Source organism: Mauremys mutica, chromosome 9 (assembly GCF_020497125.1).
Source record: "Mauremys mutica isolate MM-2020 ecotype Southern chromosome 9, ASM2049712v1, whole genome shotgun sequence".
NCBI lineage: Eukaryota > Metazoa > Chordata > Testudines > Geoemydidae > Mauremys > Mauremys mutica.
The window spans coordinates 49,083,433-49,101,862 of NC_059080.1; the positions used below are offsets into that span (position 1 = coordinate 49,083,433).

Genomic DNA, 18,430 nt, shown 5'->3' on the forward strand with positions numbered 1-18,430 from the left:
ACAATCATCCCTGTATGAAAGCAACATCATCTTCAATTCACCCCAGAATAGGAGATTTTATTAACAGCTGTTAGTAGCAGAAAGAAATAGCTTTAATGAATACTGTTGTATTTGAATAGAAAAGTCCTTTTCTCCTCTGCCATTTCCCAAAGCTTGTTTCCTTTTCACTTTTGACAGTCTTTAATATTTTTAATCCAAGTTGGAAAATGAGTCGTTGCTTCCTACTGTGGAGGAAAAGATGTAATACTCATTCAGAAACTCTTGCTTGGTTAAATATATAAATGTAGCAAAGAAGTTGCCATACCATATAGTGTCATATTTTCTAACTTTCAAACTAAAGTATTGTTTACATGGTAATTACTTTTGGATTTAGAAATTGTAATTACCTGGTAATCTCCAGAAACATGTAATTACCATGAAGTTGCATGATATTCTCCGTGTGATTAAAAATAAATGCATACATAATTTGAGCCCTTTTAACTGAGTGTTATAAAATAACTGATGATAGATTGATGGCTAGGACCTCTGGCTTTGTCTGTGGAGTCCTGATCTGTGTTGGTGTTGCTTTTCCTGCAGATGCACTGAAGGAGGTTACAGAGATGACATCTCAGCTCCAAAACAGCCTGATCCGCCTGGAGAATTTCCAGAAGCTGACAGAGCTACAACATGACTTGATTGGCATTGATAACCTCATAGCACCTGGCAGAGTAGGTAACTTTCTTTGCTTAACTTCTAAAGCCTTTATTGGCTTTGACTACTTAGGAACAACATTTATATAACATACTTATTTACCTGTCACAGACTTTAACTATGTATTTATCTTAAAGGCTGTAAGGGTTCTCATAGGATATCAGGTCACATTTTCCCCGTGTAATGTTACTGTAAGGAACAAAAACAAAAGTAGTTCAATTTAGATTGATATTCCTTTGCCCTGCTCTGAGTACAACGGGTACTTGGTGAGCTGTTATGATTGGCCCTTGGATAAGAGGCAATACATTATGTCACCAAACAATGACCACGCTGCTAGGTCTGTCTCTGATTTATCTCTGCTTTAAAATGGCCTGAGAGAATATGGAGAATATAGCATTGATGAGAGGAGCATCAACAGAGTAGATGGCACAGTGTTAGCATTAACCCTGAATATCCGTGACTTTGGGAGAATCTTTTAGATTCTAGATATATAATTTTTCTGATTCTCATAATGATAGTGTGGCATGTCAGAGAACTAATGGACAGTTTAGCGTTCTATAGGGTTAATGGGACATTAGTTCAGTAGCCACTGTGCTAAAGTCCAGCCTTTTATCAGAAATTGCCTTTTCTCACTTATTCCAAATGGTGTTTGCAGCAAGGAGAAAGTGGGGAAAAGGAAGAGACCTCAAAACTCTGTGCACTTGGAGAAAGGCAAAGCTTGATGTAACTTTCTTTTCCCCACAGGAATTTATCCGGGAGGGTTGCTTGTACAAACTCACTAAAAAAGGTTTACAGCAGAGGATGTTCTTTCTGGTGAGTGCTTCCTTTGTTGTCTACACATCAAGTGTCCTCAAGGCATAGCCACAAACCAAGCTGTTTTTCAGGGATTGAGTCCCAGTACAGAGATGATGGAGCTCAACATGCTAACCAAAAGTTCACTGAGTTTCTTCTCATGGTATATGGAGGACAGCAGTAATCCAGTCCATTTTCTGACTGTTTACTTACACCCATTTATTTAATTTAAGTACATTTTAAAAGCCATGTTAATATCAAGCTCCATTAGAGAAACAAAGCAAATATTTTTAATGGAAATGGACAAAATTGGTAGAGAAAGAGACTTTATTTTCATGCTTTTAAAAGGTATTACAAACAATGGCAAACTTAAACAAAACATCTGTGTGGAATAGGTACCTGGTAATGTCTTTTTAAGCATACAGGTTATATTCCTCTTTCCTCTGTCAGTTCTCAGATATGTTGCTGTACACAAGCAAAGGAGTCACGGGTACCAATCAGTTCAAAATTCATGGACACCTCCCTCTGCATGGCATGCTGGTAAGTAGTTTCTTTCAAAGTACACCACAGCATTGGTTAAATAAATAAATAAGCCACTGTGCACGGAGGCCTCTGGGTGCATTCACTTCATGCAGCTATGCTGAACTAAAGTCTCATCTGCTGGTCAGGAGTGAGGTGCTTCCAGGCTGTTTGAAAGCAGCCTCGCAGCCAGGGTTGTCAAAGACCATGGAGATGTGGACTGGACCTTTTTCATGCTCTAGTCTGTGTGTGATGCCAGCGGACAAAGCACTCATTCTTTTCACCTCACTAGCAAAGCAATCTGAAGACAAACCTTGTTTAACTCTTCACTTTTGCATGACTGTTTGAGACTGATCTGGGAATGCTGATCTGTGCTGTTGTTTTTCACAACTAGCCATATTGGCTCTTCTACCCCTTCTTCTAATGGAGCTATTCTTTCTTTCTTTGACTTACAGTTAATAGTGCTGGATCCTCCGGTGAGTAATAAGATGTACCTTAGTTGGAATTGCTCCTTTCCGACCCCATTGGCTATGGCACTTACACAGCCTACTGATGTGGCACTAGAACTATAACACATAGATTCCTGTGTAGAACCAAAATAGACTTTGAGTGCTTTTGAAGTAGCTTACTTTCATACTTGTGACAACTCTGAAGTCATGGTATTGTGAATGAGTTCCTATCTAACCCGAGAGAACAACTTGGGTACATACCATTGCACAGTGAGTGATGAGAGAAACATTTTTTCTTCATGTTAGGTGGAAGAGAGTGAGAATGAATGGTCTGTCCCACACTGCTTCACAATCTATTCAGCTCAGAAAACAATAGTAGTGGCAGCAAGGTATGTATTTTTTCTTCCCAGCCACAAGCAGGTAAGAGCCCTTGGATTAAACATTTGGCTGCTGACTGCAGGGGCCAGAGGAGTGCTTCATGGGCCTTCAGGAAAGCATGGTTTTGACAATAGGTTTAAAATATTCAGCATTTAAACACCTTTTATTAATGCCATGTTACAGAAAGGAGTTTTGATCTAACCAAACCATGCATTCTTAAAGGTACAGCAGCAGAAGTGACATTGCTAGTGCCTTGTTTTCTGATGAGCTGACTGAGCTTGCAGTGAAAGCCTTTAACCAATTAATTTAAAACAGGAAAAGGGGGAAAGATACAAGTGATGCTATTTGGCGACCTAAACATGCAAATATGTTAGAGAACCAAAAAAAACCCAACCCCCCGTTAAAATGTAGAAAATGAAAATGGGATTAAGAAGTGCAGAATTCCTGGGCAGATGTAATGGAGGCATTGCACAAGCCAGGAAATGAGATGAGTTAAAGGATGGCTTGTAAAGTAAACAAAATTCTTTTCAACTTAGCCCTTTCCTCTTTTAGAAAATTGAGTGTTAGCAGCTCCCTGCTGGACAATACAACAATAAATCAAGACCTTTCCCTCATATTACAGCTTTCAGGTAGATAGTAAAAGACGTGACCTAGAAGGAATGGTACATAATCCAGAGAACTGATTTACAAAAGTAAACTTTTCTTCTGCACAATATTCAGTTCTCTGTAATTTGCTTTTTTTTGTAAGTGATTAGAAAACAGAATATTTACATGCCTTATAAGCTAAATCTTTCAGTCTTTATTCAGTCATTACTGAGGGAAGTCTCCAGTTAATTCAATGTGAGCTTTGCGGATTGCAGTTGGGATTGATACATTTGTATGTCAATTTTGCAAGGCAAAACTTCCCACAAAGGTGATAAATATATGCTGTAGAAAGGACAGGATGTACAAAGAGACTGGCTAAATTAGTGAGAACCTAAACTTTTCCATTTCCAGATTTGGAGCATATAAATTTGTTACCTCAATGTTACAGTAAGGTAAACCATTGTATTTCACTACAGAATTTGTAATATTTGTTGCTAAAAAGACTTTCTTAAAACTGGATTGGTTTATTGTTTGTTGGTTTACTGTCACTCAGGTTTATTGTTTTTCTTTATACTCAAGATGTAATCTCTCTATACTCCTGATGTAAAATTTAATTTATAATTTCTACAATCTCCTAAGAACAGACCCCAGTAGTTCTTGTGCATCTAAAATTCCCATGGGATTCAGTTGAAGTTATGCATGCATGGGTGATGCAGAATTGGAACCCTTAATCTAAAGGTTACATATTCTTTGTAGGTTTTTTTTTTTACTCCGCTAGTTTCATATCTCCTAATGTTAGCAAAGGCTATTGCCAAACGTTTGTGAAATCAAGTTTTTAATGGCTTACCAGTCACTTATTTTATATTTTTCATATTAGCAAAAGGGCTAAACTAACCCTTTTCGAGTGCTAGCTTACCTGAAAATGTCAGTTTTGAAGTTCAGCCATTTTTTAGTCAACTGTGAGCCAAAAAAAAAGCTTAGAAATATGATTAAAATCAGAAGAGTGTGTAATTTTTTTCACCCCGTCATAACTTGGAAATGTTTGAGAGGATTTTTCTAAAACTTGAAAAAGAGCAAATGCTTTGTCTTGATACTAAAAGGAAAAAATTACTCTGTAGCAACTATTCCAGAAAATAAAAAATTTGACCTATGAAGTTCTTACCCAGTAATCACAGTGTCATCCATATAATCTATAAATGGTTTCCATATGCTCTGGAATAAATCTTCAGCATCCTTCATTCTCTGTTTTACTCTGAAGATGATAGCTAAACTAGATATCCTTTTTAAAAGGAGTGCCATCCTTCAAATGCTTCAGTATTATCATTTTCAGTGTCATTCTACCTACCCAGTCTAAGATGCCTTCCTTTAATATGATCTTCAGTCAGAAAATATTTCTTATCTCAAAAAAGTAGATAAGTCATAAAGCCCATATAAAGAATGGTGATATTCCTTGTAATTTCATCCCAATATATGTGTGGCACACAGCCCTAGAACATGTTGTTAAAATTATACAGCAATTGAGTCTGACAGGTCTGCTGTCTATTCATTCTCTCACCTTTTCAGTATAGATTGTATATGACTTTTAAACTGTTATTTTAAACGTGTGTCTTCAACTGCTTGGTAATCATAAACTCTAACTTCTCCCTACTCCACCCTCCCATTCTGTGTCTTACATTTTAATGTCATGCTGCAATATATTTACCAGAATTATCTGTAATTAGATGTTTGAGCCCTAAATTTGATTTTCCGCATTTAAAAGGCAAGATCCCCATCAGAAGGCTTCGTAAGGAATCACTTAGTAAAATTTCAGAGTGGTAGTTGTGTTAGTCTGTATCAGCAAAAAGAATAGGAGTACTTGTGGCACCTTAGAGACTAACAAGTTTATTTGAGCATAAGCTTTCATGGGCTACAGCCCACTTCATATGTATATCTATCTTCCTACTGTATTTTCCACTGCATGCATCCGATGAAGTGGGTTTTAGCCCACGAAAGCTTATGCTCAAATAAATTTGTTAGTCTCTAAGGTGCCACAAGTACTCCTGTTCTTTTTGCTGATACAGACTAAGACAGCTACCACTCTGAAACTTTACTAAGTAAAGTGGTCACCAACTAAAAAGTCAGCTTTTGCCAGCAGTTACCACATAGTTATCTGAGGTCACTAGGTTTTCCTTATAGTTAGTTACCACAAATGTCTCCTATTCTGTGATCTATGTTGGGAAATGTTGGATTTTTTTAAAGGGCTTCTGTTTTAAAAATTTGAGTACATCAGCTCCCTTGAGAGTAGTGTCATAGCTCAGGTCTGGAGGGCATTAGGTTCAGGGGAGATCAACTTAACTAAGTTACCATTACACAGGATGGGCCAATGAGCATTGCAACTGTCCTCTATACTTTTCTAACAAGCCCAGGTTGATTTCAGATGGCAGGAGGATGGGGAGGAGTGAAATTTTCTATGACTTTGCACACATGAAGTTGTGGAAGTTAACTCCCTGTCAGGAAAGCTGCTTCTGTTGCTATATGATAAACTGTGACAAACATCATATTTTGGTAGCTCAAAATGCTGGGATATCAAAGTTCATCTTGATTCAAAAATCTAGCACTATGTCCCAGTCCAAAACCAGGATGCTTAGCCAGCAGCACTCTTTGTTTTGCAGTACCCGTCTGGAGATGAGGAAGTGGATGGAAGACCTAAACATGGCGATTGAAATGGCCAAAAAATCGAGTGAGAAATATGACACGTTTTTGGAAAGCTCCATGTGTAATCGCTCTAACAGTAAGTAGCATTTTCCTTCTTTATTAACATAATGCAAATGGTGCTGTGATCCCTGCATCTTCCAAATTCTCAGACAGGAAGGATAAGTGGTATATACTAATGGAGTGCTGTTTCCTCATTTTCCTTAGAGTAGACTCCCCTAGCTATAGTGATGTTTCTGGTATTTTGAGACTCAGCAGATAGAAGTTTGTGCTGCAAAGCAATAATGTGTTTTGCATGGTCCATAATCCCCTTAACCATCTCTTATTTTGGAGAATATTCCTCTGTTTAACCACACAGTGCTTTTTCCAGTCCATAGAAACTGGTATCTTTGATGGACAAGAAGTTCCTGATACACTGTTTTCAGACTACGAGAGGCTGTTTTTACTGTGGTCTGTGATGAAGCATGTGATATTCCTTTTTTCAGTGAATTTTCTCTGTTGCACAGTGAGAAGGGGCTCTTTCCAAGTCACATCCTTCTCTGGATGTGATGTTGTAAAACATATGCTCAGTGTTTTAATATGAGTCAGATATCCCAAATGCAGTCGGATTGTGACAGCCAGAATGATCTGTTCAGTGTGACTTTCAGGAGCTGTGTAACACACTCATGCTGTCTGTTAATGTTGGGTAGGTTCAAGAAAAAGTTGCAGATGTTCCAAGGAATCCCAGTTTCTGCCACAGACTATGTATCACCGTTTTCTTAAACTGCCGCTGAATTCTCCTCCCCCAGGATCCTCTGATGAGGTCTCTCTAGAGCAGGAATCCGAAGATGACATACAGTCTTCTCGTAGCTCCCTGGACAGGCAGAGCCACCACCGTGCCAACACTACAATGCACGTGTGCTGGTACCGCAACACCAGTGTCTCCATGACTGACCACAGTGTGGCTGTCGAGGTACCCTATAGGGCACAGCTCTCACTTCTCAATGTCTGTCTCAACTCATTCACCACCTGATCTTTCTCCAGTATACGTTTGTTGCCATCAGTCATTTCTGTGGTGATCAGAGAGTGAGTGAGTGAAAGGCTAATAAATGTTTAAACATGCATGTGTGTATATATACACATGTTGCTACTCTACCACAGTGTTCTTATTCAAGGGAGTGTTTTGAAGAAGAAAAATGTAAAAGGAAAACTAGGAAACTTCTAAGACAATTTTTAACTTGAATTTCTTGAAATCCTCAGCCTCTCCAGAGGGAACTGGCTATTTTTCTCTTTCTGCCAATGGTTTTCTAGTTTAGAGCCAATCCTGAGCTACCGAACCCTGGGATTGGGTGCTAATTAGCTACTGTACTTCCTTCATTGTCCCTGGACTTAGAAACTGCTTTACTCTCCATATTTTCATAAAGTTGAACTATTTCTCCTTCAAGAGGGCCTCTGCATATTCCCATTTGTGCGATGTTCCCTCCCCTGAACGAGCCCTGCTGAGCTTTGGGAAGCAGGGAGTGCCATTTCCATTCAACATTTGTCTAAGTGTATCAAGCCGTTTATAGAGACTTGTTCTATGTTAGCTGGTGTGCCAGTATTTAGTGTGTCAGGGTACGTCTACACTACGGGATTATTCCGAATTTACATAAACCGGTTTAGTAAAACAGATTGTATAAAATCGAGTGCACGCAGCCACACTAAGCACATTAAATCGGTGGTGTGCGTCCACGGTCCGAGGCTAGCATCGATTTCTGGAGCATTGCACTGTGGGTAGCTATTCCGTAGCTATCCCATAGTTCCCGCAGTCTCCCCCGCCCCTTGGAATTCTGGGTTGAGATCCCAGTGCCTGATGGGGCAAAAGTCATTGTCGCGGGTGGTTCTGGGTAAATGTCGTCAGTCATTTCTTCCTCCGGGGAAGCAACGGCAGACAATCATTTCGCGCCCTTTTTCCCTGGATTGCCCTGGCAGACGCCATATCATGGCAACCATGGAGCCTGTTTTGCCTCTCGTCACTGTCACCGTATGTGTACTAGATGCCGCTGACAGAGGCGATTCAGCAGCACTACACAGCAGCATTCATTTGCTTTTGCATGATAGCACAGATGGTTATCAGCCGTTCTGTACCATCTACCATGTCATTGTAAATTGGCAATGAGTTGACGGTTACCAGTCCTTTTGTGCTGCACCATCTGCTGCTGTCATAGGTGCCCCTGGCTGAGATCGGCCGGGGGCGCAAAAGACAAAAATGGGAATGACTCCCCAAGTCAATCCCTCCTTTATGGTATCTAAAAATAGAATCAGTCCTGCCTAGAATATGGGGCAAGTGTACTAGAGAACCAGTGTATCAGAGAACCAGAGAGCACAGCCGCTCCGTGTCAGATCATGCAGGAATGATGAGCTGCATGCCATTCACAGGGGGTGCCCCTGCAACAACCCCACCTGTTGCTTCCCTCCTCCCCCAGCCTTCCTGGGCTACCGTTGCAGTGTCCCCCGTTTGTGTGATGAAGTAATAAAGAATGCAGGAATAAGAAACAGTGACTTGTTAGTGAGATATGAGGGGAAGGCAGCCTCCAGCTGCTATGATAGTCCAGACAGGACATTAAGCAGTGCGGGGGAGAGGAGCCCAGCATCCCGCTGCTATGATAGTCCAGGCAGAACAGAATCTTTTCTTTACACATGAAAGGCGGAGGCTGATGAAGCTCAGCCCCCTGTTGCTATGATGAAGATGGTTACCAGCCGTACTGTACCATCTACTGGGAATGATCAGGAGGTTTTTACCCAGTCGCCCCCAGCCGACCTCACCGGAGGCCAGCCAGGAGCACTCACGGGCTGATGATGAGGACGGATACCAGTCCTTTTGCACTGCACCATCTGCCACAAGGCTGATGATGATGATGGATATCAGCCATATTGTACCATCAGCCACCCTTGAGGGGGGGCGAGGATGCTGCCGTTGACTGCTGCAGCATCGTGTCTATCAGCAGCATTCAGTAAACATAGGGTGACATTTAAAAGAGTCAAGAGAGGATTTTTTTCCCTTCTACTTCTGGGGGTGGGTGAGGGGGGTAAATTGACGAGCTGTGCCCTGAACCACCGCGGACAATGTGTTTGACACTACAGGCATTGGGAGCTCAGCCAAGAATGCAAATGCTTTTTGGAGACTGCAGGAACTGTGGGATAGCTTGAGTCCTCAGTCCCCCCTCCCTCCCTCCATGAGCGTCCATTTGATTCTTTGGCTTTCTGTTACGTTTGTCACGCAGCAGCGTGCTGAGTCCCTGCTGTGGCCTCTGTCTGTAGATTTTTTTTAAAATGCTTTGGAATTTCGTCTTCTGTAACGGAGCTCTGATAGAACAGATTTGCCTGCCCATGCAGCGATCACATCCGTACGGTCCATGCTGGAGCTCTTTTTGGATTTGGATTTCGGACTGCATCGCCACCCGTGCTGATCGGTGCTCCACGCTGGGCAAACAGGAAATGATATTCAAAAGTTCGCGGGGCTTTTCCTGTCTACCTGGCCACTGCATCCGAGTTCTGATTGCTGTCCAGAGCGGTCAGTGGTGCACTGTGGGATACCGCCCGGAGGCCAATACCGTCGATTTGCGGCCACACTAACCCTAATCCGATATGGTAATACCGATATTAGCGCTACTCCTCTCGTTGGGGAGGAGTACAGAAACGGGTTTAAAGAGCCCTTTATATCGATATAAAGGGCCTCTTAGTGTGGACGGGTGTGGCGTTAAATCGGTTTAACGCTCCTAAAACCGGTTTAAACGCGTAGTATAGACCAGGCCTTAGAGCTCACTCTGCCTGTGTTTCCACCATAAAAATCTGCAGGGCTGCCACCTGGATTTCTGTACACACAGCATTACTCTTGAATTTGTATCCAGATTTGAGGCTTCCTTTGGGAGGCAGTTCTGCAATCCTTGTCTAGTTATACCTCCAGGGCCCACCTTCCAGGAGGATCGTACTGCTTGCTAGATTCCCACAAGTGGGAATATGTAGTAGTTGCCTTGAAGGAAAAAACATGGTTACTTTAGTACCTTTGCATATTTCCACCTTCCTATCTTCCTGAGAGTTCTGTTCTCAAAGCACTCGGGTTTAATGGAAGGAAGTGCAGCTGGGCATTAAACTGGAGCACCTAGATTTTCATGGTTTACATAGCAAACTAATCAACTCATTTTGGGAAGTTTTATAAACCTTTTACATTGACGTGGAGACCATGAGTTTGTCTTCTTGCCAGCAGGCAAACTGGATCCCGTTTGAAGGAACCTGGCCTTGCTTCCTTTGGCAAATTTATGAATGCCACCAGATCACTGATATATCTGAAGTGCTGTGAGCTTTATACCACTGACTCTAGGATTGCAGTATGCGTTCTCCCAGCACCTTTTTGCTTTGCTCTGTATTTCAGATTCTAATACAATGACTTTTTCACATTCCTTTGTCATTTAACAGATGCTTTTCTTACATCACTTTTTCTTCTTCTAAAGCTCCATTTTTTTCTATCTGCTCAGTTTTCTGCTTTCTTGCTGTTTCTCCAGAGCTTTCTCCTCACTATTTGCTGGGCCCGACCCATCGGCCCAACACAATCACCCATGTCTGCTGGTACCGGAACCAGAGCCTATCCCTATCTGATTACTTATGCATGATTCAGGTAAAAACACCTCTAAAACACTGAGTTGAGTCCAAAGCAGAAAAATATTCTAGTTCCTCCCACCTGCACCCTAAACATTGTGCAAGTGGGCGAATGCCTGACACATTCAGAATGGAAGTCGTGATGTTTGGTGATTGGTGCGGAAGTCCATTGATATCTTTGTCTCACCTTCCAAAAATAGCCCTGATATCCTTTCAGTTTATGCTACACCAACCTAAACTCTGGGCTTTCTTTTTTCTTTTTCATTAGATATAAAACTAATATGCTGTAATTCCTTCTTGTAGTTTTAGCCACATCTGTTTCTCATCTCACTGTACCACTATTCTATTACTCAGGTTCCAATATACCAGTATATTAACTTAAATAATGCTTCCCTGCAACATGCTGGCCACTTCTAGCTCAGCTTTATGTAGTCATATCCTAGTCCAGAACCCCAGTGTCAATCAAGAATACTTTTTTTGCTTGTTTCTTCTCATGTTTTATTTTTGATCTCGCACAAACTGAATGCAATGTCTTGGTGGATGTTGCCTATTAGTTCTTAGCATGATTCAGGAAGACAGGATGCGGACGGCGACAATGGTAGGGCTAGATTTTTGGGGAGCTCAAGATCATTCTCTTCTTAGTGAGGTGCTATGGATGGTAAATCATTGGTATAATAGAATTAGAAACCCATACAGTAAGAATTGGTAAATAATCACATAATCAAGTTCAATCATCTTCTGTTGAGGTGAAAATGCCATGCATATTTAACTGTTTTGCAATGTGAAAGCAAACCATTTTGTGTAGGTGGCAAATTGACAATGCAAAAATGCGCTAAGGCATTCCATCAGTAACTGGAACATCCTAGAAGCCTCCCAAAGCATAGGAAAAGGACTGTCTGTTAACTGTTCTGCATTGTCTAGAAGCAGCCACAATAGGGAACATCAGTCAGCATATGGAATAGTGCCAGGAGCAGTATTTGTCTTGTTCTTGGGGAGAGTGATCAGTGATCTCACATTGTTTTCTTTTTCTTCATTGCTAGAATCAGCTTTCAGGGTACCTGCTGAGGAAATTCAAAAATAGTAATGGCTGGCAAAAGCTCTGGGTTGTCTTCACCAACTTCTGTTTGTTCTTCTACAAAACTCACCAGGTATGCTAAAGTAGTGGAACAGTATGGGGACAAGGGGAGAGATACTGGACAGAAGTCACAGCTATAACTCTTTACTGTCCTCTAGGTGCATTTTGCAATCATCTATCATCTGCACTGAATTGCCTAACTCCAAAGGCATGTAGCAAGAAAAATAGCAGGCAGCAATTAATGGAGCCAGGCTCCTTAAGGCTAAGGGTTTTTCTCTCGCAGCTTTAATCAGGATATCCTGTTTTGTAAGTGGGAAGTGTGAGGGGTGGGAGTCTCTTGAAGTAGTGGCTAAAGGAGGTCAAGTTGATTAACGAACCTTTCACCTACAGCTTTCCTTTTCCTTTGTGTTTAGATGCCAGTCCAATCTTCCCCACTCCTTTTAAAGTTCAGCACAACTAATGATTTGAAATAAGCCTCAGGAATTCCTGTGACAGTGGAGTGATTTGTGCATGTTTCTGTAGTGAATGTTGCCACAATGCTACCTGCTCCTTCAGTCCTCATTATCCCAGTAAACCTCTTTCATGTTATATGGGCTTCTTGCCTTGAGAAAACAGTGTTACTGAGAACAAAATCTTTGTTTTGCTGTGGGAATAGTGCTCCGGATTTGAGAGAGACAGTGGGGGAAATCCAGGAGACAGTGAGAGACAGGGGAATAGAGGCATGTAATTTTTTTAAAATAACTAAGCAAGCTTGGGGAAAAATTCATCATAATTTACAACATACGGGTCTCAAAATAGATGGAAAGGCAGCTTCTCTTCTCACCCCCTGCTAAGAGAAAATAAAGCCATTCTTGACTGTACAATATGAAAGATCAAACACATGCTCTGCAATTGCTGTCCATGTACTGACTGGTAAAGGATGGCTTTCACCAAGAACTGCACTGTTTGGCTATATTCCAGGATGATTATCCGTTGGCCAGTCTCCCACTACTTGGCTACACAGTCAGCACCCCAGTGGAGGCAGATGGCATTCAGAAGGATTATGTCTTCAAGTTGCAGTTCAAGTCCCATGTGTATTTCTTCAGGGCTGAGAGCAAGTACACCTTTGAGAGGTAAATTTAGGGTTCCTACATCCATCTCAGAGTCTAATATTTGCTTTAGCCACAAGTGGGTAGTCCAGAGTTGAAATTTTAGATCCCAATCCTTGTTGCTGTGCACAATCCAAGTACCCCCAAGGGGATCCACTGGGTTCCTAGAAAGAGGGAATCTTTTCCCTCACCATCCCTGATGGCTGCAAAGCTCCTCTTTGGTCACTGCTTCAGACCTCTGCTCCCTTCTGAGGGAAATAGCTGGTGGCAGAGGTACCAGCTTCCAAGTTTCCCCCAGGGTGCCCAGGCCCTTCCCCCAAGCTCCCAACCCTGCCCTGCCTCTTCCCACCCCAGCTCCACCCCCACTCTACCCCTTCCCCAAGCCCCCAGTCCCGCTCCCTCTCTTCCCGCCCAATTCCACCCCCAAGCATGCCCCATCCTCGCTCCCCATCCCTCCCAGAGCCTCCTGCATGCTGTGGAACAGCTGATCCGCAGCAGGCGGGAGGCTCTGGGAAGGAGGGGGGAGGAGTTGATTGGTGGGGCCACCGGCAGGCAGGAGGCTGCTGGGAGGGGGAGGGGAGGGGAGCTTGGCTGCTGGTGGGTCCTGGAGCACATACAGAGTTGGCGCCTATGGCTGGTGGTTCTGTCTAGTTGGAGATCCAACTTCCTTCTACACTGTGACATACTAGAAATCCCAATGAATCTGGGTAATGTAGCATGTGTAGAGGTATATACCCTCTGTGTGGGTGCCCAGTACCTTGCCCACCATACCCCATAGTATATCCACACTGGGCCCAGGCAGCCTTTGACATACAGCTCACTGAGAGAGGTTATTATTTAGGTACAACAGAAATCTTTTTGTTTTTCAAAGAGAGAGGGAGCATGGTATACAGGTTAGAACACACGGCTGGGAGATAGGAGTTCTGCGTTCTGTTGCTGTCTTTGCAACTGTCTTGCCCTGTGACATTTTTTGAATGCTGTTTGTACTGCAATACATTCATACTCAAAACTTACATTTTTAATTTATATTGTATGCAAGAGAACTAGGTGCAACTTTATACATCAGTCAATTGAACCAGAAAACTGAGTTTCTTCTAGAAAGCAGGAACATAATCTCTTGGGCCAATATTATTTTGTGTTCTCCCTATATTCCCGTCTATCTCCTATAAGGAAAGAGAAGTCTCCCCATCCCCAGTTGAGAGCATCAAACTCTTGTCAGCAAGTTTCATATTGTATGGGTCACAGTGTTATGGAATAGTTCCAACCGAGTCCCTATCTTTTTAACTTTTTCAGAAAGTAAGTTTAAGAAAAATCTCCAAGCCACATATAATTGATTTAGAGTTTTTTTCATAATTGCTATGTTTTTCCCAGTAACTGGATTCCTAGAAGTATTGATTTCCAGAATGATAGCGAGAGTGGGACATTTTTTACCCATTTTATAAGAGTTTCTTTCCATTCTGTAAAGAAGTACAGTCTCAAATAGTTCTCAGTGGCCAAGGATAACCTCTTAAATGAAGAGAGCTTTCCTAATAAAAATACAGGAGAATCCAGTGAGCCTGATTACAAAACCAGGTGCATGGTGCTAACTTCCCAAAACAAGACTGCCCTTGGGCAGCATCACCCACAGTGGGTTCAGTCTTCTCTTCAGGCAGGGCCCAAGAGGCTCTTTACTCCAGGGAACAGGAGAGACAATTTCTGTATAATTTTCATACTGAGTTTTTCCTAATACAATCTCTAGTGGATATTTTAGGTATTGCCTTGTGGCCTCCATTCCAATGTTGGTTATCTCCAGAGGTATACTCCCAGGTTTCTCTGACTTAGGATCTAACAAAAGATCTGGTTTCATTTATTAACTTGTTCATGGAAGATATTAATCCCTTTCACAGTCCTAAGACACTTAGACTAGACTTGAGGGTCTTGAAAGTGTTGGATAGATATTTATCTACCAAACCTGAGTCAGTGAAATGGAGAAAGGCAATTAAACTAGATCTAGGGCAGGGGTTCTCAAACTGGGGGTTGTGAGGTTATTACATGGGAGGTCACAAGCTGTCCGCCTCCACTCCCAAACCCTGCTTCACCTCCAGCATTTATTATAATGTTCAATATTAAAAAAATGTTTTTAATTTATAAAGGGGGTCACCAGTATGAAAGTTTGAGAACCACTGATCTAGGGACTCCTTATGTAAGTCTGTGAATGATTACCCAAAGGGCCAAATATGTCTGCAAGTTATTTGGTGCCAGCTGCTCTCCATACCTTGAATATACAGTTGTCTATTTGATTGAAATAGGGAGTGGTTCAAAATAAACTTCCATGGTGTTAGTGATGAGAAATCACTTGACTGTTTGCAGGTTGTCCTCCCATAGAACTATTGCGGAAAGAGTCTGATAATCAGGGTAATTGCTGTGTTGAAGGAAGAAAACAAAACTTCCTCACTCCTGGAAACTGCTGGCTCCTGAAGAGAGTTACACTCCCTCTAATGCAATCCAGTTGACAAGCCAATACCTGCTTCAAGCCCACAACTACGTGACCTCCCTCTTTTTTATATATTTTCCTAGGTTGCAGTAGGCTAGTTAGCATCCTTTGTGGGACTTTAACTTTCCAAAAGAAGGTTAAAAATAGACTATTTGGTCTATCTTCTTAAAGCAACTTTACTGATGGTATATGGTAGTGTATTATATACACTTTGGCTACATTGATCCTGCCAAATAGTGTTCAGATTCTGAGCCATTTTAACATGTTACCCTCAGTTTGTTCATTAATGTAAGGACATTACACACACTGTGTGGTGCTGATCAGATCCCTTCACCTCTCTTTGTACCCCGTTTTTCCCTCTGCAGTAAAATGGTGTTCAGACTGCCTATCTCACAGGGGTTTGCAAGCCTTAGTGTTTTTACAGGGTATGTGTTTGCACTTTGACTTGAGGGGTGATTCCCAGCTTGAGGAGACATCCTGCGCTAACGCTGATTGAGGTAGCTCACTAAAAATAGAATGTAGCCATGGCAGGGGGAGCAATGGGAAGGGCTAGCTGACCTGAGTACATATCTAGCAACTGATGGGCAAGTACTTGGGTTGGGTAGTGCCTCCTGTACTCATGCTACCATGGCTATGCCCTCTATTCAGTATGCTAGCTCAGGTCTCCTCAAGCTGGGAATCACTCTCCCCCAACCACCACCACCCAGCTCAAAGTGAAGACATACCCAAAGCATTTGAAGATCCTTGGATAAAAGCGTGATACTGGAGTGCAAGCTATTCTTGTACTGTAGAAATTTTCCATAGATCAACAGCCAATCCAATACATTTGAACCCAGAAATGTTTTGTAAGCAAAGGATGTGGCCTTGAATGTTGTAAATGCTCTGTTGTTCCTCTCTTGCCAGGTGGATGGAAGTGATTAAGAGAGCCACAAATTCTCCAGGGAGATCGAGCCTGTTGATTCCCATGGATGAAAAGGATGTTCACACAAACTGAAGGGGGCAGAGCTGGGTCTCTGCTGTAGACGTCTGTAGTGCAATGGGATGGAACCAGGAGGGGGTGGGGTTGATAAAGCAGTAACATGAGATGCTTGTTTCCACCTGGTGTGGAAGTTAGATGGACAAGGGGAGTGATGAACTGGGGTCACATCAGGTTAGACTGGACTAGAAGATGTAAAGTCTGCTACAGTCAAAACTAACTGGAGAGGTAATGAACCTTAACAATGGCTGCAAAATTCCATTCCATGGGAATCCCATGGTTTGCTGTGTGCATGCATTGCATTCCAGTTACAGGTTCTGTATGGTATACAGTGGCATGTCCTGATGGAGACAGATGGCCACGTTCATTGTGATTGGGTGTGTCAGTTGTGTTTCTTGGTCCATAACTGCGGATATCAGGCTTTCTGGCCCCCGGGAGTTCCCTTCTGACACTCAGTGTGGCTAAACCTCTGGACTGTCGGCTGCCGTAGCTTCAACCTGCTGGCCACAAACTTCTTGGACTAACTGGGGATCTGCAGATGTATCCAGCTGTAAGGCCTGAATTCACTTTAATTTCAAACAGAAAATACAGCTGCTGTAAAATCACGGAGCTCTTCAGGAAATTGCCATGGCAACAACTTCACTTTTTTTCGGGGATGGGAGGAAATGGGGAGAACATGAAGCTTTTAGTTTTAGAGGTATCTCATTTTACAGCTTGGAGCAGGAGACCTGTATGAGAGAACACACATGGTTTCCTTAGAGCTCAGAGCCTGCTCTGCTACATGCTGAGGGGCCTACCAGATATATTTATTATACCTCCAGAGTCCTCTGCATCCATCATGGAGTGGAGGGCTCCTCTTACAAACCCTTTAATCACCCTCCGCTAGTGAGACATTATTTAAGGCAGGGATGGCCAAAGCACTAACCACAACATCCTCCAATGCAATATGTTGCTGCTCTTGAGTGGTATTTTCAAAGGTGCCTAAGTGAAATAGGCATATAAGCCCCATTGAAAGTCACTGATACTTGTGTTCCTATGCTACTTAAGAGTGTTTGAAAATCCCAGCCCTTATCTCTCTGGAGGTGGCATCCATCTTCAGCTTTAACATGGTGTGACGGTCACCTGCATCAAGGTGGAGCATTATATCCTGGCACCTGCTCCCTGTGGGGTTGTGCCACCATATTCAAGATAAAAATAGTTTGTCTACCCCACTTCCTGCGGATATGCTGTTTCCTTTGGATGCTGTGCAATGCAGCACTTGATTGGGCAAGTTATGGATGCCCCTGATCTAAGGACTGGTAAAGTTGTAATAAGCTGAAAGTAATAAATGCTGCTGATAGGTAACATAGCTTAGAGGGGCTGATTTATATTTCAGGTGGGAAAGTATTTGTGTCAGGGAAGAAACAATAAGGTGTTAGAGAGAGATAAGAAAGTGCTGTGTGGTGCGAGGATGGCAGAAACAAGAGGAAACCGGAGACACCTGTGGAACACGAGAGATGCAGGGGCTTGCATGTGCAACTGTTTCTCCAGAGAGAGACGCTCCTGGGTGGTGTTGGTTCAAAGTCTGACGTGTGCTGAATGGGAAAGGACTAAGATCCCAGATGGGAAGATTCTAGGTAGAAGATTTCATGACTTTCACTTGGCACCTTCATCCATAAAGGAGCAGAGACTGGACCAGTGCATCATGATGATTGTCCATTGTAAGTTAAATGTACTTTAATTTATTAGTGTCTTAAAATAAACTGTTGTAGATGTATAAATGTGTGTTTATTAGCCATTTCTGCTGTAACCTAGCTGAGTGTAAATGTCATGGTGGTGGAAGTAAACAGCTGCTCAGTGTAAAGCTCTGTCAGTGTGCCCATGTTCACGCTAAAGCTTTCCTGCTCTTGGGAAGGTATGTGACGTCTGCATGCAAGCTGGGTAGTTAGGTCCTTTAGAGTCAGTGGTCAGTCACCTGTTCTAGGCGAAATACCTTATTCTTGAGCTTTGCAGCGATCTCTGTGGACCCCAGAGTAGTAAGCCTGTGTGATGGCATCTTCAAAGAATTACATGTGTGATTTTTCTCCTCTTCAGAGCTGATTAAACCCTCTTTTTCCTTAG

The 18,430-nt window shown here is 42.5% G+C and overlaps 1 protein-coding gene across 7 annotated transcripts in view; it reads left to right on the top strand.

Annotated features, from left to right (window-relative positions):
- Positions 1-18,086, top strand: part of FARP2 (FERM, ARH/RhoGEF and pleckstrin domain protein 2) — a 191,931-nt gene extending 173,845 nt beyond the window's left edge. For 5 of the 7 annotated variants that reach the window (XM_045029426.1, XM_045029425.1, XM_045029428.1 and 2 more), the window contains exons 19-27: positions 577-707; positions 1,435-1,503; positions 1,933-2,022; positions 2,757-2,839; positions 6,065-6,183; positions 6,893-7,056; positions 11,759-11,866; positions 12,754-12,905; positions 16,258-18,086. In XM_045029426.1, coding sequence (XP_044885361.1) covers positions 577-707; positions 1,435-1,503; positions 1,933-2,022; positions 2,757-2,839; positions 6,065-6,183; positions 6,893-7,056; positions 11,759-11,866; positions 12,754-12,905; positions 16,258-16,348 — 1,007 coding nt within the window. In that variant the 3' untranslated portion in view covers positions 16,349-18,086. Of the gene's footprint in view, positions 1-576; positions 708-1,434; positions 1,504-1,932; positions 2,023-2,756; positions 2,840-6,064; positions 6,184-6,892; positions 7,057-11,758; positions 11,867-12,753; positions 12,906-16,257 lie in introns of those variants that run through there. The other 2 variants (XR_006582047.1, XR_006582048.1) reach the window with 2 other exon arrangements.
- Positions 18,087-18,430: the final 344 nt, after the last annotated feature.